Source organism: Stegodyphus dumicola, chromosome 6 (assembly GCF_044657685.1).
Source record: "Stegodyphus dumicola isolate Sdum_Otavi_A_Nest chromosome 6, ASM4465768v1".
Lineage (NCBI taxonomy): Eukaryota > Metazoa > Arthropoda > Arachnida > Araneae > Eresidae > Stegodyphus > Stegodyphus dumicola.
In genome coordinates this window covers 101,220,073-101,247,611 of record NC_140773.1, presented here as the reverse complement: position 1 = coordinate 101,247,611, position 27,539 = coordinate 101,220,073, and the positions used below count along the sequence as shown (strand labels likewise).

Here is a 27,539-nt window from a genome sequence, read left to right as displayed (position 1 = left end):
TCTGATAATATATATTATTAAGATTTTTTTAGAAATAAGTTATTGAATATTAATACTAAAAAATAAGGAGACCGTTTTAATAATATTTACAAATCTCACTTTATTACTGCATGAGTTTAAAGAAATTATACAGAAAAAGGACCACCCCAATGCCTTTGATCCTTTTTTTTTTCGCTTGGATCTCTGACCAAGAATATCTATCAATCCTAGTTACTGATACCAAACAGTCAGAATGCTACGAGGAACATCAGTTGTGCAAGAAGCTCCATGATTTTCAAACGGAGAAACAACTTCTCATGTCAGATTATTTCTAAAAGGAAAAAGAAGAAGAATCCATTCAATATCTACACTGTGTATCTGTTAATTAATTTTTAAAGCTCTATAATATTTAAGTTAGGATAAAAAAATATGCTGTTTCTTGGACTGTAATGAAGTTTTGTGAAGAAAAACTACGACCACTAAAATATTTTTAATTATAGCAAAATTTATCTTATTAAGAATTTCGCTAAAATACCATGGTTATAAATATTGACAGTAACTGCGAACAGTGCCAAGTTATTTTAAGATCCTTGTGAAATGTATGACTTCAAAAACTTCATAGTGCATTGTAAACAGCACATTTATTACAATACGTGACAGCTGCCATGTGTAAAATATAAAAGCCATTTAAACAGAAAGAATAAAATACGTTTGTTTAATAACGATTGACCAGCCTTGTCTTCGAAGAACAGTAGATGCAAGTTTTCACAATAAAGCAATGACGTTTTGGAAGAGCGAAAGGTTATTATTGCCTGATTTTCTAACAGCACTTATCATAAACTATCTAAGTCTGTTGTTAAAATTCAGGGTCTTTAATTGAGTTTCTGTTCCTTTACGTTTTCATATTTACAATTTCCATAATTCTATTTATGTAAAAATTTAGAAAGCAGATATTAAACTTCCGCGTTTTGTAAGCATCAAGAGAAACTACGTATATGTACTACATTTAATAACTAAACCCTTTTGCCTGTTTTAGAAAGGTCACTTTATTACTGTAATTATAATATTCTAAGTTTGATTATAAAAATAAAAATAAAATTAGAATTATGGATGGAAAGATAATCATTACAGAAGTGTAAGATATATATATATATATATACTTTTGTAATGATTATCTAGCCATGCATAATTCTAATTTTATTTTTATTAGATATATATATTGAAAGTTTGCTTAAAAATCAGATTCAATCATTACTTTAACAAGCCAACACCCATTTTAAATAACTATGATAAGAATAAATGATAAATAATAAATATTATACCTGGAAATGATTACCAGTATCCACCTTTTCCTCCTTTACCATCATTTCCAGATCCTCCACCATATCCACTTCCTGATCCACTGCCATACCCGTTGCCTGATCCATTGCCCTGTCCACTTCCTGATCCACTACCCTGTCCACTTCCTGATCCGCTGCCATATCCGCTGCCTGATCCGCTGCCATATCCACTGCCCTGTCCACTTCCAGATCCACTACCTGATCCACTTCCACCTCCAGAGCCTCCACCATGGCCTCCTTCTTCACCTCTACTACCATGTCCACCTCCAGTACCTTTAAGGCTGAGACCTACATGGGCCATACCTTTGCCATGTCCGCTTCCATATTCAGCACCATCTGAATGATCCAATAATTTAACTTTAACTTCACGTTTAAACCAGATCAATATAATTAAATGCTTCGCCTTTATTTATATTTTATAAGTATACACTGTCTCAAAAATAAGATACTGTCTCGAAAATAAGATCGTGAAATTTACTTTAATGTAAAGTAATATCCATCTTATTAATAATAAGTAATATTCACCTTCAATATTTAAAAATTATACTATTATAATTTCTCTGTTCTTTATTAATACTGATATTTAAAGAAAATAGATTTACTTTTTTTTTCTTTAGATTAAGTCATTTTGTTACATTTTTTGAATGATAATTCATACCAGAATCATACATGTCAGAATTCGTACGTTTTTGAAAATATTCTCTAAAACGTGCAAAGTCATTTCATATGTAAAGTCATTTCATATACTAGCCAATATAGAGATAATTTTATTGTTAATGTGTTTTTCATGTTCTATTTGAATAAATCTTAATAGAACGTAGAAGAAATGATTTATTCCTTTTTAAAACCGTTATGTAGGAAAAACTGTACGGCTCAATAATTGTGATTAAGTAATACATACGCACACACACATACACACACACACACACACACACACATATATATATATATATATATAATTTATCCGAGTATAAAAAATAAAGCAGTTATGAACGTCAGTTACTAATAGTGCGGAAATAAACTGAGTAGGTAAAATTTGCTGCGTTTTAAACATAATAATTTTAACCTAAATCGATATTTATTTAGAATTCAGCAAGATTTATCTGAAGCATTCAGTTCTAAGCATCGTATCTTATTTGTATGACAGAAATTTCTTACATTAAAGTTTTACTTTTAGAGTATTATTACATGAAATAGTAACTCTTTGATGGTCATGAACGAGCTCAGCTTTCAATCTATTTACGCACCTCAGTGGGCGCAAACGAACAAACTGAGATTACAGATTTACGACTGACAGATATTATGCCTATTTGAGAAGAACGAATTGCTTCATCTCCAAATGCCGAAGGGTTAAACTGGAAATGTCTTTCCTGTCTACTGAAACAATAATGCTGTAATATTCGTACATAACGTGTATATTAATAAAAATATGTTGTAACTATTACTGTTATTTGTGTTACTTAATTACAAATATGACATAATTTTTGGAAAATTTCCAAAATAAGTATTTTATTTAGAGAAGTATTTACCGTATCCACCTTCTCCAATGCTGGAAAGGGAATATCCGCTGCTGCTGCCTCCATATTTGCTGGCACTACCTCCATAGCTCCCCTTACCATGTCCATGACCTCCTCCGCCAGATTTAATAGGCACTGCAAGGAAAATATTTTTTCCATGACCGCCACCTCCATGGCCAGCACCACCTCCTCCACCACTTCCAATACCGCTTCCATAGCCACTTCCACTACCGCTTCCATAACCACTTCCGCTGCCGCTTCCATAACCACTTCCACTACCGCTTCCATGACCACCTCCACCGCCGCTTCCATAACCAGAACCGCTTCCTTGACCACCTCCTCCACCACTTCCATATCCATGACCATTTCCGCTTCCATACCCATCGCCACCTGCATAACCACCTTCTGCACTAGCACCATGACCTCCGGCGCCACTGCCTCCGTAACTGTTTCCTCCTCCATATTTACTGCCACCTCCACCATACCTTTCTTTACCACCTTCGTAGCTTCCTCCTCCTCCACCAGATTTAACGGGCACTGTAAGGAAGATCTTCTCTCCTCCATGGCCACCATCTCTGTGACCACCACCTTCGTATCCACTTCCGTGACCACCTCCACCTCCGCCAGCACCATGGCCACCTTCTCCACCACTTCCAATGCCGCTTCCGTAACCACTTCCATGGCCATTTCCTTCCCCGTGACCATATCCATCTCCTCCACCATAACCACCTCCTCCACCACTGCCGTAACCATCACCACCTCCGTATCCTCCTCCGCCTCTATGGCCTCCGCCGCCATAACTGCCTCCTCCTCCTCCTCCGCGGCTAAGATAGCCTTCAGAAACTGAGAGAATCAAGCAGCTAAGTAATGTCCATGTGACCCACATCTGAAAAGCAAAATTTTTCTTTTAGTCCCCAAAATCGATTTAGTAACAAATATTCTATATTAGTGACTTCTAACTGTCTATAATAGATTTTCGTTGTTACAAGTGTTTAACTGAGTATTGTATAAATAAATCTCAGATCAAAAATTAATGCCAGGTGAAGTTCCGAAGAAGTTTTTGCGTAGAAACTCTAATTTTAATTGTAAAAATTGTTTTTTAATTGTTTGAACTGTATTTGGTTTTTTATACTTTTTCTATATTTTCAATTTCTGATAAAGATATTTTAAGGTTTTACGTATTTTTGCCTTGCCGAAGTGAGAACTGAATTAATTGAGAATTGTATCTCTAATGAAATTCGAGGAAATAAGTTTAAATGAAATGCAGGAAAAAATGCGTATAGCTTAACATTCCGTTCAAGGAAGTCATGTGGTGTATCAAATTTTCATTCATTTATTTTGTTTACTTAGTGTATAACTGCTTTACTCGAATTATCGTTAGTCGCTTTTAATATTTCATCATATACATGATAGATATTATCAATATTTAAAGCGTCATCTTTTCAAGAAAAATAACATATTACGACTTCTTTTCACAAATGAAATATTTTAATAGATATGTATTACTTAAATTTACCTTCAGTAAAAGTGATTCTTCTTGTTTTACCTATCTACAACATAAAGGATATCATATTACCTATAATATTTGACAGAATTTTCTGTGTGAGTAAAGGATAAATTTAATAACCCATCAATAAACATTTTCATGCATAATGTATAAAAATGTTTCTAATGCATAAGAATAAATATGCTGTTGCACGGTTTATAAAATTACCTGCATAGACGATAACTAATTATAACATAAAAGATTTCATTTGAATTGTTATACGTTTAGAATATTTTGATGCATATACACTACTAGTAATTAAAATTGCTACTCCATTGACGCGAAGATATGCGAATGTTAAGCATTCTAGCGCCTACACACAAAGAGGATATGAATAATGGCATAAACATTGTATATAAACGTGAAGATTGCGCAGCAGATTTCTTATTTGAAACTCTCATTTGAACTTTGTCTATGTAAAGGTTCTGTTATACCTCGTCTAAGGAGGAGAAAATTCTACCAGCATGTGTCAGAAGTCGACCGCAGCAGGATCATGTTCTATAGGGACTACGGTTTTTCATGCATTTCTGCTCATAATAGTCGGCTCAGGCAAACTCGACGGGACTTTCATGACTGTCAGGAGAATATGGAACTGATGGGTTCAAGAGGGTTATGTTGGACATCCATGCAAGATCTCAGTCGCCCCATGCTACCAACTGCCGACAGGGCAGGCAAATTGTCTTCTCGATCTTGTGAGTTCGTACCCCAGATTCCCGTATCGTGATTCAGAAATGGGCTTCGTGTGCAGAACGAGAAGTGTCAGCACAGACAGTAGGTTGTCATTAGGTACATATGCGGGTTACCTCCTATTCACATAGCTGGTAATGCAGACAGTCGCCGTTACATTTCCGATGTGTTAAGACCCATTGCTGAGCTCTTTTTGAGGCCTAAATCACGCCACCTTTAAACAAGATAAAGCATAGATGCAGATTGTCCGTGTTGCCCTTACCTTCCTCGATACAGAGGTTGTTCGACTTTAGCCCTGTCCAGAACTTCCCCTGATCATAGTTTGCTGCGAGACTGGCACGGAATCACTCTTCAGTCACTACGATTGAGCAAATCTCTTTAGTAAATGCTGTGATAAATCGCATCATTGATGCAACTCTGTGATGCAGTATTTTTCGCATCAATGAGATTATCATTCCTCAATAGTGCCTACTTAGAATTAGGAAAAATTAAAATACACATAAAAGATTTCTTTTGTTTATTATGAAATGTCTGTTGCAATGCTTACCACAATCTATAGTGCTTTATAGAATTTTCATAAAAAGTATATTGCAACAAACATTCTTCAGAACATTTATAAATGATTTGGCTTTTAGTAGATCAGATAAAGATTTAAGTCCAATATTATTGAGCTAAATGGCAAAATTATTAAACTTAAGTAATTTTTATAGATTTTTGTATTACATTTCAATTTATAAAATAATATTTTTATTAATAGCAGAAAAAAATACAACTCCTTGTCTTTTCCTCTAGAAGCTAGTAAATTAGACTGGAAGGTATGATGTTATACTGGTGATGAATGAAGCTGGTGATTTCTTCGAAAATTATTATTTAAAACTCGAACAAAAAGGAAGAAATTACAAATTTTCCATATTTAAGTTGTTCTTCAAAACGAACATCAGGTACACGAAGGATAAGAGCCACAAGGCAATTAAAATTGCAAAGCAAAATTAATTATTGTTAGCTTTTAAGTTAGATTTATAAAACTTAGAAGAATTGTTAGTTTGTAGAGACATTAGGATTTCTTGGAAGCAGGAGAGATGAAAAATTAGCAAGGTCCTTCGCTGCAAATCGAACCACGGACCTCTGGAATACCGGCCCAGCATGCAGAACCACTACACCACGAAGGCACGCTAGGAAAACGGGAAAGATACCTTATAAGTTGGGAAAGAAAATTAGTGTAAAAAATAAAAAGGAAAAGTAACTGTAAATTTGGAAAAGAAAGAAAAGGATAATTCAACTTCTTAACAGAAGAGGAATTTAAAATTACGTCTGTTGATTCTGTAAATCATGCAATGGCTGTCAACACAGAAATTTTCAGAAATTGATGCTTTTTTTTTTGTCAGAGTAGTTCAAAAACATTTCATGAACATTCTCTAACTTTGCCAGTGATGTTCTGCCTAGAGCAATTATTTTATTATTAGCTTAGTTCTACATTAGCCTATTGTTCTATCCAATGCAATTGTTTTCTAATTTCTTATCACTGAGGAATTTTTATGTTAAATTTTAATTCAAAAGTATACGTTAAATAAAAATTATTATATAATTGTCGTATTCAGAAAGATTAATTGTAAATGTAACAGAAAATGCTTTCTTGAGTGAAGAACATTTTTGAATACCTGTCCATTTTTTTCAAATTAAAAGTCTTTCTCTTTGGTGACAGAAAGACCTTTAAGGACCATAAACAACCTGTATATCTCTGTTTATTCAGGACTGAGCCCACTGGTGAGGTGACCACCGTCCGTTACCCCATCACTTCGATCAACTGGCAAATGCGATAAATTCCTGTTAACCTGTTCTAAGTTAAAATAGGATTTAATTTACAGAGTAAGCTTATTACAGTATGATTTAACTTAAAAAATGAATAAAATTCAACTTACAATAAAATTTCAGTAGTTAAAAGAGAATTTAAATTACAGGCGGGTCCCGTAGAAAAAATATGTCTCCAAACCTTATTATTCATTATTACTCACAATGTGTTAATTTTGTTGAAGTTAAAGTAGGATTCAATTTAAATTAAATTTTAAACGAAAATAATGCTAAGAAATTCTATACACGTAAGCAAGAGTTAAGCAGAGCCGGAATAGTTGCGTTAGCGAAAACAGAAGTAAGGGACATTTTGAAACTGGTCTACAATGCATTCTATGGATTTTTAGCGGTTTAATCATTTAGAAGCTGTTAAATGGAAAAATTCATCGAAATGACTTAATATTTTAAAATTAAATATTTTCACTCATTTCTTAGAAACAACTGACTTTAAATAAAATATTTACACTTATTTTTATGAGATCTAAAATTTAGAAGCTCGATGCTTTCAAATGGATTAGCACTATTAATTCCTCTTCATTCAGTTCTTACGTTAATGGGTTCAGTTTCCTAAGTTAAGTCTTCTTTTTTGAACTTAACCATGGGGCAAAAATTGCTTTAATTGAGTGCTCTTTTCTACTTTACTAAGATACCATTAATTATGTTTTTCCTTTCAAACATACAGAAATAAGAAGATATATATTTATGTCCGATGAAAATTGATTCAAAATGAAGCATTCTACACTACTCTATCAAGAAACTGCCCAGGCAATATTATATTTAAAAGCTACCTTTACTTTTTTATGCCTTTTAAAAGGAAAAATATGATGAAGTTTACGATACGAATTTAATTTATAAAAACAAAATTTTTTATTATTATTAGAGTCCTTATGTTACGTAGACTTACACGCATTTAATTGACTTGCAGCAGTTATGCATATCATGTATAAATTCAAAAAAATATCGGGTGTAATGATTATATTTTGCAGAGCATGGAAGACCCTTTCAGAAACTTACCTTTGGCGCAAATTGTATTACTAGCCACAATATTAAACGTTTTGCACTTAATTTAACACAGGAAAGAATAGCAGGTGGAAGAATCAAAACTTTGTTGCTGAGATTGGTTATATAAAATATTAAAAATATTTTTTACCCTAACAATTTTTGTAGCAGGAGAAAAAAGTTTCTCAGATTTTGTTTAGAGTCATATTTTGCAACATTTCAATCTAATAAGGTACTCTAAATCATTCTCTGTCTGTATGGGAAGGAATAAAAAACTGTTCCATAATTAAATGCAGTCATCAAACAGCCTTTGGGGATTCATGTTAAAAGAAAACCTGATTGAAATTTATAATAGTTTAAGGAAAGACTTCATTTCGGTGTGAATTATTGTATTAATTTCCGTAAAAAGAAAAGTATTGAATACAAATGAGATAAAAGAGTGATAATTTTTAAAGTTCGATAAAAGGAATTATATTAGTTTATTAACCACTCTACAGGATACAGAAAGAGAAGCTAGTTAGAGAACTTACCTTGGATGTTCCCATAATGCTTACGGAAGAAATATGCTCAAAAATGATGTCTAAGCTCCTTATATACAATTGAGTTGAAGACTAAAACCAGGTCAATTGGCTTTAAAAAAACAAAGAAAAATTTGATAATTCGGTAAGTTTAAACCTTCCAAATGAGACAGAAAACTTTCTCTCCATTTCATAATGCGTATTATCCGTTTTTAAGAGGATGTGCACTCATGTTCGCGTCTAGTTGACAAGACAAGCAATTATTCCAAAACTGTATGTGTATAATTATAATTTTTCTTTGCGAGATTGATATGGAATTTTTCAGAAATGTTACATTTTTTAAACCGTTAATCCTGAGGAAATAGTAGCTTCCCTTTAAATAAAAGTATGCATTGCACTGCAATATTAACGGATAGCCTGGAAATACACAGAAATAGATTTTTCTTTTAAGTGCATGGAAAATTATATTTTTTAGCTTTTTCCCTGCAAATTACAGTTCTTATTTTTTTTATCTTATTTGTTGTAGTTATAATTTTTCAACTGAATACGTTTCATTTCTATGAATACTAGTTAGAACTGAAAGGAATAAGATAATTTTTACTTCAGTTCAAATTAAATGGATGTTATATAATGACCTGTGGTTGATTTAGTGTATTTTAAGAAAGGATGAGTGGAAGAAAAAGTAATGTAAATTCTCATTCCTTTTTTTTTTTTTTTTTTTTCATTAGCCCAAAAGAAAAATTTGCCCAGAAAGGCTACTACTTTCGTTTTGGCATTTTGAGTTGTCCACTATAAAATGGCGCTTTCCTTTTCAAATTGTTGCCACTCTGCATTATATTTAAAGCATTGTATTAGAGCCCTACATTATATTAAAAGCATTATATTAGAGCCCGGCATTATATTCAAAGAAATTAAATAATGAAGAATTTGCATGAATGTAAGTATGTTTCTCGCATTGTGAAAAAACAACGGTATTTAGAGACAGCAAATTTTGAACGATGTAGTCCTCCACTCGAATACGGGCATCTGGAAGCCCAAATTGGGTATTTGGAATTGGTTTTATTATATATTTCATAATTTGTAAAATTTTAACGAATTTTTGATTAACAGATTCAACGATTTCAAAGCAAGCAATGACAACACTCTACGGAATAAAAAAATATTTCCAGTACGCGAAACTGTGTATCGAAAATTCTAAAGATATGTCCTTTTTAAATATTTTGCGATATTGTTGTTGACTTGAATTTTATAGTTTCAGTGCGAAGAACATGATATTTAATAAATAAAGGTAAAACACAAAACATTAAAAAATGTCCCTTTGGGCGTAATATAGAATCTGAAATCTTTCAGATATTTTCCCTCTTTTTCTTTCTTTTTTTAATACAAATTCTTTCATTTTTTTAAACTGATCAAAAATCAATTTTAGATCGATGTTCACTTTTATGAACTTCTGTACAATTTGAAACTGACCACAGTTTCTCTTCTTCAGGGGAATAAAAATATTCTGACAAATATTTATTTGACTATAGTTTAGCTTTTTACAAAATCAATATTCTCAAATTCACAATTTTAAATTTCAGATAGGTAAAAAAATTAAAATAAATAAGTTATTTTGTTTTTGGTATTACCATCACATATTAAATGCACTAAGAAACTTTCTGCCTCTAGGGCAAACATGTTTTAGATCGGTTCAAAGGGAAGATGAAATAGCAAGAACAGGAATGGAGAGGCTTTAGAATGTGTTGACAAGCTGTGAGACTTGGTGGGTGAATAAACTCAGCCAAATTCAATGGCATCATAGCTTTGTAAGATGTCTGCCATATTGAAATTTTACCACGTTGCCTGTGAAATTTTAAAAAGTAAAGATAAAAAGGGATAAAATAGACGTTTTCCAAATATAAAAGTGAAAATATGCGCGTATTATATAGTATTTTAATCAAATGTTGTTTTCAATAGCTGTCTTCCTTATAAAACTAGTGCAAAGTTCATTTTATGGTATTAGTGCAGCTGTTACAATTTCATGAAACCATTTCTGAGTGGGATAGTGTACTGAGTGTTGTCTATAGCTTTGGCATAATATGTGCAGTTAGTAGTAACGGTTCTATTATGTGGTGTACTGTAGTTACTAATGTGGCTAGTTTGATGCATGACTACATGATGGATACTGTCTGGTACTGCAACTTTGCACTACAATCAGCTCTTACCGCCGCTCATGTTTTCTAACGCTACAGCCAAATCAGCATTCCGTACCACACAACACCACGAAAGACACATAATCTTACATTCCCCATTGGAGTCTAAATACAGTTTCACCACCTATCCTTTTCATCATTATGTACACGCAAAAGAGATGCCAATTTCCTAAAAGTTCTAAACTAATATAATAGCAAAGTACACTCTTAAAAAAAAAAAAAAAAAAAAAAAAATCGAGGCACCATGAATGAAGTGGTTGTTTTTGATGAAATTTAATCTGTGTATGTCTCCATACACAGATAATAAAATTATTAAAAAAATCAAGGTCATAGTACCTGTTCACGGTTTACAATCACCCACTGAGTGTCCAAATTAGTAGTTAGTCGAACCGCCCCTGGCGGCAATGCATGCTTGAATTCGTCGAGGCAAGGAGTGGTAGAGGCTCCTAATGTCATCCCGCGACACATTCTACCAGGCATTCATCAGTTGTCGCTCTAGAGCAGCGATATTTTGTGGTGCCCGAAACTGGCGGCCTACCATGCCCCGGACATGTTCGATTGGTGAAAGATCTGGTGACTCTGCTGGCCAAGGAAGAGTATCAACCGTACGGATACAGTCCAGAGATATGCAAGCGGTATATGGCCTGACATTATCTTGTTGGAAGATGGTTCCAGGATGACGTGGCATGAAGGGCAATGCTACTGGCGCAGGATGGTATCAACATATCATAGATCTGTTAAAGATGTACAGAGGATGACTAAATATGACCTGCTGTCACAAGAAATAGCGCCCCACACCATCACACCAGGGGTTATGGCTGTACGCCTTTGTAAAACAAAGGCTGATTGGAACCGCTGGCCCCGTCCTCTCCAGGCACGAATACGGTGGTCATCTGCTTCAAGAGTGCATCGCTGAATATTATAGGATGCCAGTCTGAGGGCAGCCATGATGATCGGCTGCCACACCACTCCAGACGACTCCCCCGATGTTGTGGGATCAAAGGCAAATGTCTTAAATGCCTCCGTGAGCGTAACCCGCCTCAGACAAGCGCCGTGAGATGATGGACGGTACCACGGGAGGTATACACGTGGCTGTAGTGCGCTTAATAATCGGCAATGATACCGATGGAGCGGTTCGGGCCTGGTGAATAATCATTCTATCTTGCCTCGCATTTGGGCTCCTTGGCCTTCCAGAGCCTTCATTTCGTCGGCAATTTCCTTGTAGCAATCATTTTTGCCAACATCTTTGCACAGCAGTGTCTGTACGCTGCAGGTGGCGGCCTATTACTCGGTATGACCACCCAGCTTCACGCAACCCTACAATGCGACCACATTCGACGTCGTTTAGTTGTCTGTAAGGTCTTCGATATAATCGTAATGCCATCTTTAGTTGCTTCTTTACGGAATTACAATGGCAGCAACAAAAAATGATAAATTTTCGTCCTCTGTTACTTTTATACTTTGCAAATTGCGCACTAGAAATGCGCACTGTGATCGTAATTCCTGTTTATTTGTCTTGAAACTTTGATTATTTGCATGTTCGATCAAGTTCTTTTTGCATACCAAATTTCGTCACGATCGCAAAAGTCCTTCTTGGTGCTCGATGTTTTTGCAAAAGAGTGTATATTACAAGAATTCCGTATGAGAGATGGCATCTTATAGCTTTTGAAGGGAGTGATAAGGGCTATTGTATTTCTAATTACAAAATTTTATTAAGGACTTCACGAAAGAAAAATATGCTGGGAGCTGCTCATCTAGACCAAAGGCACGTTCCTGAGATAATCTTAGAACAAATACATGTTTCTTATAAGATTTAATTTTGAGGAAAATTTCATTCTGAACTTGATAACAATATTGGAAATATCTTAAAAATCTTATTCTTTTACATTAAATAAAAATAAAATAAAATAAATATTGTATACTTATATTTATTCTTACTTTTTAAAATTCATATACTATATGTTACCGACAAAGTATGAAATCCGATATTCTATAGAATGCCTAGGCATTTTATAGAATGCCCAAAACTGAAAGGATATATATGTAAGGATTATACATTTCGGCACATTGGCCTAGGCATTTTATGGAATGCCAAATGACAAATTGGCAAAGTATAAAATACATCTGCGATTCTTTTTGAATAAACGAAACTACCAAGGTAACCAAAAACGTTCTTGCCATTTTGGACAGCCAAAAAGATAAAAATCACAAAACAAATAATAATTACCGCTAATCCTCAAAGTAATCACCTTCGGTATCCGGTGCCTTTTGCCAACGAGTGGCTAGCTGTGCGATGCCATCGCATTAAAACTCTGGAGTCTTAGACGGAAAGAAACCCGTGAGGGCCTTTTCAAGGTCTGGCCGGTTGTTGAAGGATTTACCACAAAAATGGTTGCTCAGGGAATGGAAAAGCTGGTAGTCTGTTGGTCCGAAGTATGGGGACTATGGTTTACGGGGTAATGTTTCCCAGCCCAGTCGCTGGAGGGTGTCCCTGGCCTCCCGTGCTACATGCGGCCTCACATTGTCATGGAGGAGAAGTACACCCTTACGATTGACCAATGCTGGCTTTTTATGCATCAGTGTCTGATACACACGTTCGAACGGCTGCAATTAAAGGCCTGCCGTGATAAATTGGCCCACTGGCAGGAGCTCATAGTGCACGTTGTTGCTTGTTCGCATCAGACAGTGACAAGGGTAACCACTTGCCCAGCTTTTAAGCATTTCCTATGCGATGCAAATGGAGTCTGATAATTTTATTAGATACCTGGAAGTTTGCAGCAAGCTCACCACATGTTTGGCTACTGTCACTCTCTATGGCTGCTCTCAGGGCCTCATCGTCTGTTACGTCTGTTACATGGCTGTTACTTTCTAGACTGCTAGGGGTCGGATATTGCCTGCCTAAGCGGTGGCATGTAAAGTGCAGTATGTCAAAAATCACAATAAAGGAATAAACAGTCTTAAAATTACTTTGTAGTCAGTTGCGGTGCATTAATTAACGGTAAAGAGTTCCGACGACCACAGGAGGCTATCTGCACACTCATTGGCTGGTCTGATTTTCTTGCAGTAGGTGGGCGGCGATTGGGCGTAGAAGCTTGCCTTCGCTCAGGATTTCGTAGGATTTCGGCGAAGTTCCCTGGGTTGTTTATCAAAACTCTTGCGAAGAAATGTTCATTAATTCTGTAGTTGAAATCTTGAATGGGTTCAAGTTTCAGGTCGAAAAGAAGACTTTTATTTCGGATGTGACATGGGGCACCAGTGATTGTGCGAAGAAACTTATTTTGCACTACCTGAATTTTCTTAATATCCTTATGTGTATGTTTGAAGTGATACTTTGATACTTTATTGGTTATTCTGGCATGCAGCGGGAGATGCACTACTCCTGCTCTTTCCGGATTCCTGAATGAGTCCCCTTAGGGTCCTGATGTATGTAAAAGTCCAAAAAGGAAGCTTCTCTAGCAGATATAACCTTGCAAAAGAAAAAGAGAAGTGAAGCCCTGAGCTTCGGTGATCAGCAAGCCATGTCTGGGGCTGCTGCAGAAGGACAGGGTATGTTTGAAGTACCAATACCAATAACAATAATGAATTATTGCTGGTACATCACGCGAAGCGCGACGTTACCAGCTCTGCTGAAATAGTGCCGTGAGAATGGCAATTGAGAATGTAATTGTACGTGAAGGGTATTGTGTCCGTGGGACGGTGACTTGAGTCTGGGAGAATGTTTGAAGTTGGATCTTGGATCTTCGTACTTTTAAGTAGTACCAGTCGTGAGACTTCTACTAATATATTTCACTTCGAATACATCATGGGGAACTTCAGGAGCTTTAATAAAAGCTTTTTTGGCAATAATCTTTGGCATAAATACTGGAAATTTCATCATTCACTTACTTCACATGTTTTAAATTTCAAAACAATTTTGTAAAAAAGTTAAATCACATTAAATAAACTGTAATATATAAAAGAAAAGTAAAAATTCTGGAGTAAATAAAGAAGTAGAAATAATAATTACAAGTCCCATTTGAAATTTATCTGGTCCGGTTGGGACCAAACCTGCAATCTCGTGGAGCAAAAAGTTCCAAGCTCTATACCGCTCGGCTACGTCTTCATCTGGCCTCTTTAGCTCAAAATAGATCTTAAACAAACAGTTCGAGTGCCTGCAGAGCAAAATCAAGTTTCTCACTTTCGTTGGTGACTTTTGTAAGTTTGTGATACAAGTCTTTTAGTTTGAAGATTAAAGATTTAAATTCATCAAGGTTTTTAACATCTGAAATTTTGGTCTTTCCGTTCTCATTTTCTTTATTCGCTGTAACATTTGCGTAGGTTTTTTTACTAGTATCTTCTGTTTTTTGCTGTTCGGAGTTTTGTTGAATGAAATTTGGGAAATCTTTTTTTTGCGGAATTTTCTGTTTCGGGCGATATTTTCTGCAGGGGTGTTCCGGGCAATCAACGCTTGTAGCAGCATGAAAACCACCATAAAGCACACATCTTGCAGGAATTTTCTTTCTTTTCCTTGATAGGATATTGAAACGATTGATGTTTATCTAAACATCTGACGCATCGCGGCTGATTATGACAAGCTCTCTGAGTGTGGCCATAGCGTTGACAGCGGTAACACTGTACCGGGCCGGGTCTTGTGTTGTAACCGACTATTCGCACTCGCATGTCACTAATGTGCGTTATATTAAAAACTTCTTTCTCCTGCGCCGTTCTTGGGGTTTCAAGGTAGAAAATCGGCAGCAATGCGGGAATTCCATCTCGCATTCTTTGAATTTGGTGAAGTTTTAAGACAGTGATTCCATGTAATTTGAGCTCTTCTTTTATTTCTTCTATTGGGGTCTGTGCAGTTAAACCTTTAATGACTGTTTTTAAGTTCTTTTCTTTAGTGAGAAGGAATGTGTGGAATGGGATTGGAGCTTTTTCGAGATAATCTTGTACCGTGCGAAAATCGTCTTCGTTAAAAAATTGCACTCTGATATTTTCTCCTTCAATTTTGGTTTCGAGCATAGAAATTTTTAAATTTTCCTTAATGTGTTTTCGTATTTCTGGCCAGTTAGTGTTTTTAATATGTGTGATCACTATCGGTGGTATCTTAGTATCTTTCGGGTATGGGCTGGTAGGTTTTTTTCGGCTTTTCAACTTGTGGAGTCATATCTATATCATCATTGTTGGCATCGAGCATTTCTTCGTTATTTAGTGAATCGAAACGTGAGGATGTGCTAATAGTTTGTGAACTGTAGGATGATCCGCTATCACGACGCGATCTTTTAGCCGGCTTTACGGTTGACCAGTCTTGTGTGCTATTGCTAGCGGATGGTGGGAATTGCGCGATAATTTTATCGACATCTCGTTTAGGAATAAATGAGTAAAGCTTCTTTTCCTGGGTTTTTAATTCATACTGCATAGAACGACGGACTTGAACGCTTTCTCGTGTGATCGGAAGTTGTTGTACTTTTTCTATGGCATCTTTTAATTCTTGAATGTGCTGAACAATTTGTTGAACATCGTTATCTAAATCAGAAGAAGGCTTCGGCTTATTGAGGCATTTGCCTTTGTTATCGATCGACATTCTGCTGGCTATCTGGTTTGTCGTATATGAAAAATCCTACTTACAAGAGAATCAAGCAGAGAGAGCAAAAATCCGGATTTCACTCTATGAGTTCAAAAGTCCGAAATGAAAATGTTAAAACGAGAAAATGTGATGTTTGAAGTACCGATGAAACGCGCTTTTATATTCTTGGTCAATGTCCGGACTCTTATCCTAACCACTCCATCGCCAGGTTTGGCGACTATTTTTATGTTGGGGTACACTTTTGCAATGTCATATCGGAAACGGCAAGAACTTTTTTGGTTACCTTATACTTACCGGAAGTTAATAAATGATGTAAAAATGCCAATTTGACGGCTAAGAAGGAACCCAAGGACTATTGGTTGCTGAATTGCTATGATGTGATGGTTATGGAAAACATTTATTCTGTGAAAAAAGAAGTTTGTCACTTATTAACGTACTCCATGAATTTAATTTGAAGACAGAATGTTGAAGGAACATTAAAACAAATACAAAAATGTTACGCGGAATAATATTGAACTGTACATCCACCTTTGTGAGCCCTGCCAGAAAAAACAAAAAGGTATTTTTTAATATATTATTGTGAAACCTATTATTTTTCTGAATTTAATTTCCGTTGTCAGGTAGATCTTATTGATTTCCAGTCAGATAGAGAATACAAATTTATTATGTATGCCAAGGTCCTCTAACTATTTTTTTTTTCGTATGTAGAATAAAAGTTGTTTATTGGCAGTCTTTCATTATTTTTAAAAAATAACATTTGTATTTTTCATTCATGAAAGTGTTCTAAATAATAGCTTATCATGACCTTTTTTCATTCTTTGCCTAAAGCGCATTTCTCATTCTATACAATGATATATTTTTAGGCAAGGTATGAAATATGAGAATTATTATATACTTTACCTAACACCTCAGCGATGTCATCTGTCATTTCTCAGCTTCCAGATGCCCACATTTGGGTGGAAACTTACGTTATTCAAAATTTTATGGCTCTAGGTACCATTGTTTTATCACAATGCAGAAACATACATACATTTATGCAGATTTTCCATTATTTAATTTCTTTAAATATAATACAAGGCTCTAATATTTGGTGACAAGAATTTAAAACGTGATTCGCCGTTCATAGTTAATCAAAGCAAAATGCCAGAACGAAATTAATAGCCCTTCTGGCATAAGGCACTTTCGGCGAATAAGGTTTATTACTATGATTAATCCACATTGTATTACGCTGAATATTTAATCGCAGTTAAATTTTATTGACGTTGTCTATTTATTCAATTTTGTACTAAGAGTGTGCACCTTGCCCCCACGGAACAGTTCAATATCTCCCGCCATACAGGGTCGATTGACGAAACTGCGTTTTTCATACCTCGGTAGCGCGATTTAGGATATATATTAGATTTATATATGGCTTTGTTCTAACATAGGTATTTTGACACAAAATCGGACTTTTTCTGAAGCGGCATTCTGAGTTTTCAACATATTTCGGTTCTACGACTCAAATTATTCCCAAATTTTAAAGTTTGTAAAATATGGTGAGAAACATAACGAGAAATTTAAAAACTTACCTTGGCGCACTTTTTTCAATTTGCGCCAAGAATGATTCACTTGGCGAAATTCTTAATTTATAGCAACCTATTGTTTCCTTTTTTTCATTGAGCACGAGAGGGAAAAAAAGGTTAATTGTTCATACATTCACACAATTTTAACAAATTGCATAAAGCACATTTGGGGTTATTATCACTTATAAAAATTATATCAAATTCAAAATGCGACGATATATAAATTAACATCCATTTTTGTAAATTTTGAATTCAAAAATGCTTTCGAAAAATTTATAAAGTCATTAAAAATACAAATTTAAAAACAAATCCTAAAATAGCTGCGAATTTTATTTGGACTTATCCTAAATTTTGAACTTTGAAAAAAGGAATTAAGTAAATTTAGTAAAAAGAGAGTTATTAATAAATATATACCAAATTCAATTAACAGGGAGGAGCTAAAATGTTGAGAGTTAATTTTTTAGAAACTATCTGTGCGATTTTTCCCAAACTTGGCACTTTGGCATAATTTAAGTCGAAGAATTGAAATATGGAAAAAAATCGTTATGTCACTTCAGAAAAGTCCGATTTTGTGTCAGAATGCCTATGTTGTAATGGTGCTATATATAAATTTAATATGTATCCTAACGCTATATATAAATCTAATATGCATCCTAAGTCTTGCCTTCAAGGACATGAAAAATGTGAGTTAATTTTCATCAATCTGCGCAGTAGAACGAGAGATATAGAACTTTTTTTTTGTGTGCAAGGTGTACCTTACTTGATTTTTTCTTGTAATAAAATTTGGCATCGAGCACAATATGCATATAAATTTTTATTATTTTTTTGCCTTACCAAGGAGCACTACAAACAGGTATTATCTGTAATAATGTACGTTCCGTAAATCAATCTGCGCTCATATGTATTGCATTTATTTAATTTCTTTAGTATCTAACAGGACATTATCTATGTTAATGAAATTGCTTGAGTACAGCACTCATTTGATGTCTTTGAAATGACTATTAGTTCATAATATGGATATATGAGCCTGCTATTTCGCCAGCATAACTTGCTATTAGTGTCTGCATAATGTAAACGGAAAATGTATTTATGCACGATTTTATTAATTTAATTTGTAATTTGCTTTGCTTCATGATCTGTAATGTATAAATAATTGTACATATTTCATTACATATGTACCCGTGTCTATTATATTTGTATGCCTAACCTATAGCATAATAGTGAAAAGTAATTGAAATATGTATTGAATTAGCAGAAGTGAGTAACATATTACTAATTTGCAAAATTCTTGGTAAGATAGCATCTGCAGCATCAATTTTGTTTCCTTTTAAATTGTATAATAACGGTCAGTGCACATTATAACTATGAGCACATTGTACTCGATAATGTCAGCACGTCAGTATGCAGTGCTCAAATCTCAACAGTCCCCACCACGCACTTTCTTTCCATGTTCACACGCTGAAGAGAACGCATCTGAACCAGTGAGTCAGCTGTTCTGTCAATGTCGAAAAGAAAAGTCTAAAGTTCCGTGATCTAACTTTCGCGACATCTCGTCACTAAATTGGTGCATTATTATGGTATAGTGTTTGGTGTTTCTGGCAGCTGTATCTTTGGGCTCGAGTACGAATCCCAAAGAAGTCGGAAGTGTTTTGAAGTGTATAGTGTCTCTGCGGCATGGGAACATTCAAAATTCACTGTAAACCGAAAGTCCTCTCAAGCGGTATAGTGGCAGGAGAAAGAAGGACGGGAGACCCACAGACTCACCAGCCGTGGTTCTCTTCATCAAAACTGGACGAAATTTTCCCGTTCTGGGGAATGTAAAATAAATCGTCTTCTGTGGTGCTCTATGAGCTTCAAGGATCAAGTCAAGTTTCTTCAAGTCAAGTTCACGGAGTACTCTAGGCTATGCTTTTAGTTCCACATCATCAAAGATAAAATTAAATAGAAAGATAAATTACATCAAAAGAATGGTTCATCAAATAGGGTAAAAATTTAGAAAGCCAAAGTAAAATAAAAACTATATAAAATAATGCCTTCCGCACTCAAAGATGAAATCTCTAAGAAGGTCTTTTAAATTAAATTTTCAATCGAAACACAAGGATCAGAATCAATTTAGAAGAGGACAGTCATCATTCAAAAATTTTGAAAAGAAATTAAAAAGCGACGGAAGATTTCCTTGATTCTTGATATCATAATAATAAAAATATCATAATAATAAAGTCACAACAAGCATATGCGAAGAAGAGCTGCGTTTTCAGTATGAGACGGCTAAATAACCGATGGGTAAACCATTGCCGGTGAAAGCATTAAATTGCGAGTTTCGGGCCATTTGAAACAACAACTTTGCCAACATATAAAAAAGTACAATCTCTAACTGGTTTCAATTTCTTTCCATAATTTTAGTAATTTTTTTTCTGTTCTTCTCTTTAAGCCTTTGCGTGCTTTTATTATGTTCCTTTATTGTTTTTTCTTGTCTGTTTCAAAAATTATAATGATAATAAATATTCATTGTTCTTCTGAGAAAGTTAAGGTATGCTTTGGCAACAAGTTGTCTGAATCTACAAATAACGCGGTGAGCGCGAAATAAATGATATTTCGTAGAAACTGCATGAACAAATAAAACAAATATTATAACGATTTCTTGATTTTTCATTCATTTACCATTTCTCTCTCTCTTTTTCAGTTACAAATCTTCATTGCTGTTAATTTCTATTGATTAATTAATAATTAATATTACTAATTAATAATTTTAATAATTAAGATAATTACTAATTAATTAATAATGTTAATTTAATACATTGTTTGTCAAGAATTCGTTGAGCCAAATCCTAATTTTGAGCGCTGTGTGTGGACTTCACTCTATGACTATGTTATTATCAGGATCAATGTTCCGTCTTACCTTCTTCGGGAACATGCAAGGACCTGACTCGGAACAGAGAGCTTACTAAAGCTATGTTCACTAATTGTGGGGAAGTAGACAGGATACACAAGAAGGGTATACAAAACCCTTTATTTTTCTCTATTTACAATAACTTCCGTACTTCGGAAATACACAGACCCGCTACTTGGGGTCAAAACGTAAAAGTATAAAAATAAAACTAAACTCTAATTTAACTTTAAAATAATAAACGTGGAAGATGGGCCTTATATTAACAGGAAGCCGTATGTAGTACAGAGAACTGTGAACACTACAATACGTTTAAAAATTATCAAGAGGATTAAAACCTCTGGCCTGGAAGGCAACCAGCAACTGCGTAAAACTTCTAAGGTAAGCGGCCTGCTTCGACTCACTGCTTCCTCTCTCTCGCTTGGCAAAAAGCCACAACTTAAATACTTGGCGTTCGCCAGACAAACTTTGCATAAATACTTTAACGCTTATAATTCTGGCCGGAAGTAGAAAATAAGAAGTGATAGTAAAGATTTAAAATAAAATAAACGTTAGTAAAACTTAAGATCCTTACATTATGAAGAGCCTTTTTACTACTGAATAAAATGGCACTTTGTTAAATATGTATTTTTTGTTGCCGTCTGTCCAAGTACGTAACGTATCTTAAATAACCTGGTTGCAGCACTGTGTGCTGCGCTGTGATTGCAGGTGTCGTCACTCTTCTTATTAGTATATTTTCTCATTTTTTCATTTATTTACATTAAAGTTTACCTTCATATTATAAAATTCGTTTTGGGGACCACTTCTAGCTTTGTTACCATCCTGCAAAGTATCTTGAGCGTTTTTTTAAACTAAACCGCACACTGAGACAACTAAACCTCAACTACTACTGAGCGTAATTGAAGGAAAAAAGGGAAATCTTCACCATTCGAAGACCTTGCAACTTTTGGCAAGCTTTTGATAACTCAGCCACGTCAGTATGAAATAAAGCTCACTGCAATAAACCTGAAAGAAGACAGGCTGTTTGAAAAAACAGCTGAACAGTTTCTAATTAGTCTAATTTATAGGCTCACTGCAATTAGTATTGCCTATTGTTAAGTGTTACAAATGCTTAGTTATAATTATTAGTTGAAAGGGGCATTGTCCCTGAGGGACTATTGTTTTCGTTTTGCGTCGAATTATTCTGAATGTCCGTTTCACTTTTCAAACTGTTGCCACCAAATACTATCGCCCTGTATTATATTTGAACAAATTAAATAACGAAGAATCTGCATAAATGTATGTATATTTCTCGCATTGTGATTAAACAACGGTACCTAGAGCCATCCAATTTTGAATGACGTAATCCCACTGCTAATATGGGCATCTGGAAGCCCAAATTTGAAATTTGTTTTATTAGCGATTTCATATTTTGTAAAACTTTAACGAATTTTTGATTAACAAACTCAAGAATTTCAAAGCGAGCAATGGCAACATTGTACAGAAAAAACAGTTTTATCTCCAGCGCGCGAGACTGTTCTAAAGATATGCACAATTTAAAATTATTTTGCGATATTGCTCTTGAACTGAATTTTATGGTTTAAGTGCAAAGAACATGATATTTAATAAATAAAGGTAATACACAAAATGATGATAAAACGCCCCTTTGGACGTAATTTAAAGTCTGAAAACTTTCAAATTAAAAAAAAAAATATTTGCTTCATTTTCTGTTCCCCTTATGTCTCTTGAAGTTCTTACAAGTAAAGTCTGTTAAGCTGCAGATTAATTTGAAAAAAATACAGCCAATTATGATTTAGAAACAAAACTATATCTGTTAAAATTAGCCACTAAATGTCTATAGAAAATCCATAGAAAGTTTTTAAATATGATGTCTTAATATCCAAAGGTGAGTCTTTTGACAGAATTTGGCAGCATTTTGTTAAGTTAAGGAAGATATCACTGCATCGCCAGATGTAAATATATGCGTATTTTTGAACCGTCAGTTTATATCGGCTGTGTAACTGCGTATTTTTGAACCGTCAGTACTATCGGCTGTATGTTAGGCCATCAAAGGCAGAATGGATAAGAGTGCTGAACTCTGGTTATATAACCGGCTTAAAATTGGGAAACAGATTTCTTGAATACATATTTGCATAATTTCTAAGTGAGTATTAAGAGATTTTTCAAAATTTCAAAATATTATTTTCCGTGTTCTCGGACGATCGTTTTTGAAAGAGAATATAAACTAATAAAGAAATAGACATGCACAGAGTTTTAGCCTCATATATGTTTTCAATTAGTGTTTGTCCATATTTTTACAAATCACGTAAAACGATATTTGTTCTTTTCTTTTCGATATGAATTAACTTAATAAGACCGTAAAGCAAGGAAAAAAAGTACTTTCTTTTTACAACCCATCAGCTTGTTATTTGCTACTATTTCCCCGTTACAAGATTAAGTTAATACGTTTCCCAGTTAAGCTGCGAAGTAGCCGCATGGAAGACATCAAATTTCATTTAAAGCGGAAATTTAAGGTATGAAAAAGTTGGTAAAAATTCTTTATCTTACAAATTAACTTTGTTTTCCAAAATGCATATTTTCGTCAAGTTGAAGGATTGGCTATGGGTAATCCTCTCAGTCCGGTACTTGCTGACATTTATATGCACTGTTTTGAGATGAAATTATTTGATAAACTATCTTTTCATCTTTGGATTCGGTATGTTGACGACACTTTCGCACTTTTTGACGGTTATAAAGATGATTTATCCGAGATTCTATCTATTATGAATTCAATTGATCCAGCCATCCAATTCACTCTTGAAATTGAATCCAACAATTCCCTCCCCTTCCTTGATATTCTTATAATCCGCAATGAAAATGATTTTCCACCACTGTGTACCGTAAGCCTTTGCAGTTTGTTTACCACCCCATGCCAAGTCATGCCACCCTGTTAAGCAAAAAATGGCTTCTTTATACTATTATGTATTCCGCGCGCTTAAAGTTTGTTCCTCTGAATCTTTGCTTACCAATGAACTTAATTATTTGTGAGAAATTGCGATTGACCGTGGATTTTCTCCCATGATTATTGATAAAGCCGTTAAAAATTTTTCAGATTCCCATCAAAGAAGACATTCCACTGTTAGAAATAATATTAATGACCTTGTCGTGCTTCCATTTTATCCTTCTGTTAGATATAAAATTGCACGGATTCTCCAGAAATTCAATTTTCATGTCGGTTTCTCCCCTATTAATAAAATTCACCCTTCGATTCTAAAAGATTGCGTTTCTGTCTTGAATTCTTGGGGAATTTAAAGTATATCGTGTCAGTGTGGTTTAAGATATATTGGCCAAACAAAAAGAGCGTTGAAGTTTCGTATCAAGGAACATGAATCTTATGTCAGAAAAGGCGAAATTAACAAGTCTTCAATAGCGTATCATAGTTGGACATTTAACCATAATTTTGACTTTGGGTCTGCAAAAATTATCCAAAAGGCATCTTCGATAGGTGAATTGGATTTTCTTGACGCTTTTCACATTCACAAAGATTTAACAGGTTTAGTTAATGATTTGAAGTCCAATCCAGTCCTTCCTAATGCCTTTAAAATTCTACTATCTTAATTCAGTTATTTTTGTCGATAGATGGCGTTACCTCCTCCCGTTTGGTACTACCAGAGGGTATAAAAATCCGTTCAGTGGTTGCTTTCCATTATTTGAAGTTCAGATTTTGAGCGTGGAGGTGCATTTGCCCCTCGCTCCCTATTTTAACTTTGCTAATTTTTCTTGCCCTTTATGCTTGATCAGATAGCCTGGCTCAGTAAAAGTAGGCGGCCAGTGCCATTCTGATTAAAAATCCAGTTATAACCACGTGCAGTGGTGACAAGGACCACGTGTTTCTGAGACTCCTTCTCCTTTATTTTCTTCTTTCTAGGTATTTCTTTCTACTGATGAGGAGGGACCTTTAGCTGCCCTCGAAATCGATTGTTTCATTATTCTTACGCTAAATACAAGGTTGTTTTTACGATTTTGATTGTCACATTAGCTTGTTTCTCTTCTAGTCTCTTAATACTGTTGCTTTGCCAGATATTAATATTGCTTACATAGTTTGGTTACTTATCTACAGCAATATAGGAATTAAATAGTTTATCACTGTGCACTTTGAGAAGAGAATATTCATACAGATTCTTCAAAATATTATTTATATACATTCAGGGCCCACCAGCGGCCGAGCGGTAAAGTCGCTGAACACTGGTAGTTCGGTCCGAGGTTCGAATCCCGCGAACGGGCTGGCTGCATGGGTGTTTTCTTGGTTTTCCCCACGTGTAACGTGTATACGAGCCAGTTTCCCTTAGAAAGTCCTCCACGAAGGCATCCCTCCCCTTAGGCAGATAGCCCTAGTGTGCTTTGCCATAATTAAATACACACACATTATATACATTCATACATAATCTGCTCCAAAGAATAAAGAAATTTTCTCATATATATGCAAATATTTGCATATTTCCCGAAAATACTGAGGGTTCAAGTTGGCGGAAGTCCTTGTTAGTGGATACGAACCATTTATTTATTTTTATAATTACATTTCTGTCAAATATATAACCTGCAAATTATTCTAAACTTAGAGACTAGCATGAACGAGCATGATTTGTCTGTTCATGGGTGTTTGGCCTTTCGACGCTTTAATCTGAAACTATAATTATTTCCGAATCCATGAACTAAAATTCTCCGTTTCAATGTGTAGACAAGTGACAGCAAGATAAACACCAAAAATTATATCTACTATCATAACAACGAATTTCCCATTTTGTATTCTTTTTCCTTTATGACATTAATAAATGAAAAAAAAAACATGAAGGGTTATTAACAATAAGTACAAAAATACAAATCAATAAAATAAATTGCATAATTTGAAGCTCTACTTTTTCTTGTGAGACCCGTTAATGCACTGCAGTGAAGTTTGAATAATGTCCGGTGCATAAATGCTTTGATCTCAGAAAAAGCTTAGCAAATGTCGGGCATTTCGTCTGATTGGATTAGAATTGGACTACTTAATCATGGCAAAGCCAACGAGGGCTATCTGCCTAAAGGGAGGGATGCCTTCGTGGAGGACGTTCTAAGAGAAACTGGCTCGTATACACGTTACACATGGGGAAAACCACGAAAGCGCCCATGCAGCCAGCCCGTTCGCGGGATTCGAACCTCGGACCGAACTACCAGTATTCAGCGTCTTTACCGCTTGGCCGCTGGTAGGCTGCATTTCGTTTGAAATACTGTGCATTATTCTCAGAGAAACCGTTTATCTGAGTCATTAATTTGGCGAACAATGAACATTTATCTTACTACTTAGGGAAGGCAGTAGCTGTCCTGTGCCTTCTTATAGGATTGTTGATGGAACTGCTATGTGCACAAAGCATATATGTACTTTAAATTTTAAGTGAAATAAATATATAACATGATAGCGAATATGGAATGAGCCGAGCTTCCATTCCTTGTAGAGAATAGTATCGTATGGTGCGGACAGTATTAACATGGATCCTTCCATTATGTTTTCAAAACCTTTTTCCGGACATTTAAGAAATCTTGCAATTTTGCTAAAGCTATTCTTGAAACATTTTTTGAGGAGTATGCAAGCAATGTAAAGTAAGTATCATATTGTAATTTTAATGCTTGTGTTAAATATTTTTGCAATTTCTTGTTTTCTGTATCAGTTATAGCTTAAAATATGTATATTCCTTAACCTTTCCGACCTTTTCTTCCTTTTGGATCGAAAGACAATTGACATCAAGGTCTTTTGAAACAGCAGTTGAAAAAAATGCAATGAAGGCAGCGGAAATTAGACTTTTGTTGTTGTTTATACTTATGTAGTTTTGATATCACTCGAGAATTCAATGCTTCATTAAAAACTATTTTTATGTATTTATTACTTAGCAGTGTATATGTTATTAAATTTTATTTTATCTTGCTTGTTCTTTGAGTTACATTATTGGTGACTTGATATCAAGGATTGACAAATTTGTTCTCAAATTTCATAAAGCTGCTTAGCGGTTTACGAGTAAGAGCTTTATCCCAATTAAATTAGAACTATGATTTTTATCTGGTAACTGATGTGACGAACCTGCATTTATCCATGGCGGCCCGTAGAGCAATCACAAAACATCCGATGGTTCAGTTTTCTAATGCTATTTATTATTCGTTATGTTTACATATCTACAACTGTCCTATTGTTAGGTGGACTACCTTCACAGAAATCATGTTGCCTAAAAACGACATTTCGTTTCTACTTACATGCATTGCGCTACTGCCAAGCAGCGCCCTCTACTTCTTTCTTTACAACACTCCCTGTGAACTCTTTAAGTTCACACAAACCGAATACAAAATAAACCAGTATTTCTAAATCAAACACAACATTTGAATACTATATAAACTACATCAAATTACAAATAACAATTAAGTAATGTTTAAACACGTTAAATCAACTTATAAAGTAATTACTAAATAAGAAACATTATACTAAATCAAAATTCCCAATAATTATATAAACTAAACTACATTTAGCAACAATCAATAAAGATATTCAGAAGATGACATATGTGCAAACAACAAATGAGATTATTACACTGTAACTCTTTACTACTAATTATGCACTTCAAGGTTGTACAGCAATTGTACTGGTCTCTTTAGATTACCTGTTTGAGTTTTAATGAGACACGAGCGAACCTGACCATCTCTGCCAGAATAAGTTTCTATTATCTTACCTAGTGTCCACAAATTCCTAGGTAAACGGTCGTCATGTACAAGGACTACGTCATTAACATTAAACTGACTAGACACTTTAGTAGGTGGACATAAATTCACAGATCTTAAAGAAAGCAAGTAATCCTTCCTCCACCTATTCCAAAAGTGGTTTAACAAGGTTTGTTGA

At 34.7% G+C, this 27,539-nt stretch overlaps 1 protein-coding gene and 1 long non-coding RNA gene across 2 annotated transcripts in view; one reads left to right on the top strand and one right to left on the bottom strand.

Annotated features, from left to right (window-relative positions):
* Positions 1-27,539, top strand: part of LOC118195337 (uncharacterized) — a 116,486-nt gene that overhangs the window by 60,367 nt on the left and 28,580 nt on the right. The window lies entirely within an intron of this gene.
* LOC118195336 (uncharacterized) lies at positions 75-3,722 on the bottom strand. The gene is made up of 3 exons (XM_085818710.1): positions 2,849-3,722; positions 1,302-1,655; positions 75-310 (listed from the first exon to the last, which is right to left on the bottom strand). Exons 1-2 carry the CDS (start codon positions 3,720-3,722, stop codon positions 1,312-1,314), a joined length of 1,218 nt encoding a protein of 405 aa, XP_085674836.1. The 3' UTR covers positions 75-310; positions 1,302-1,311.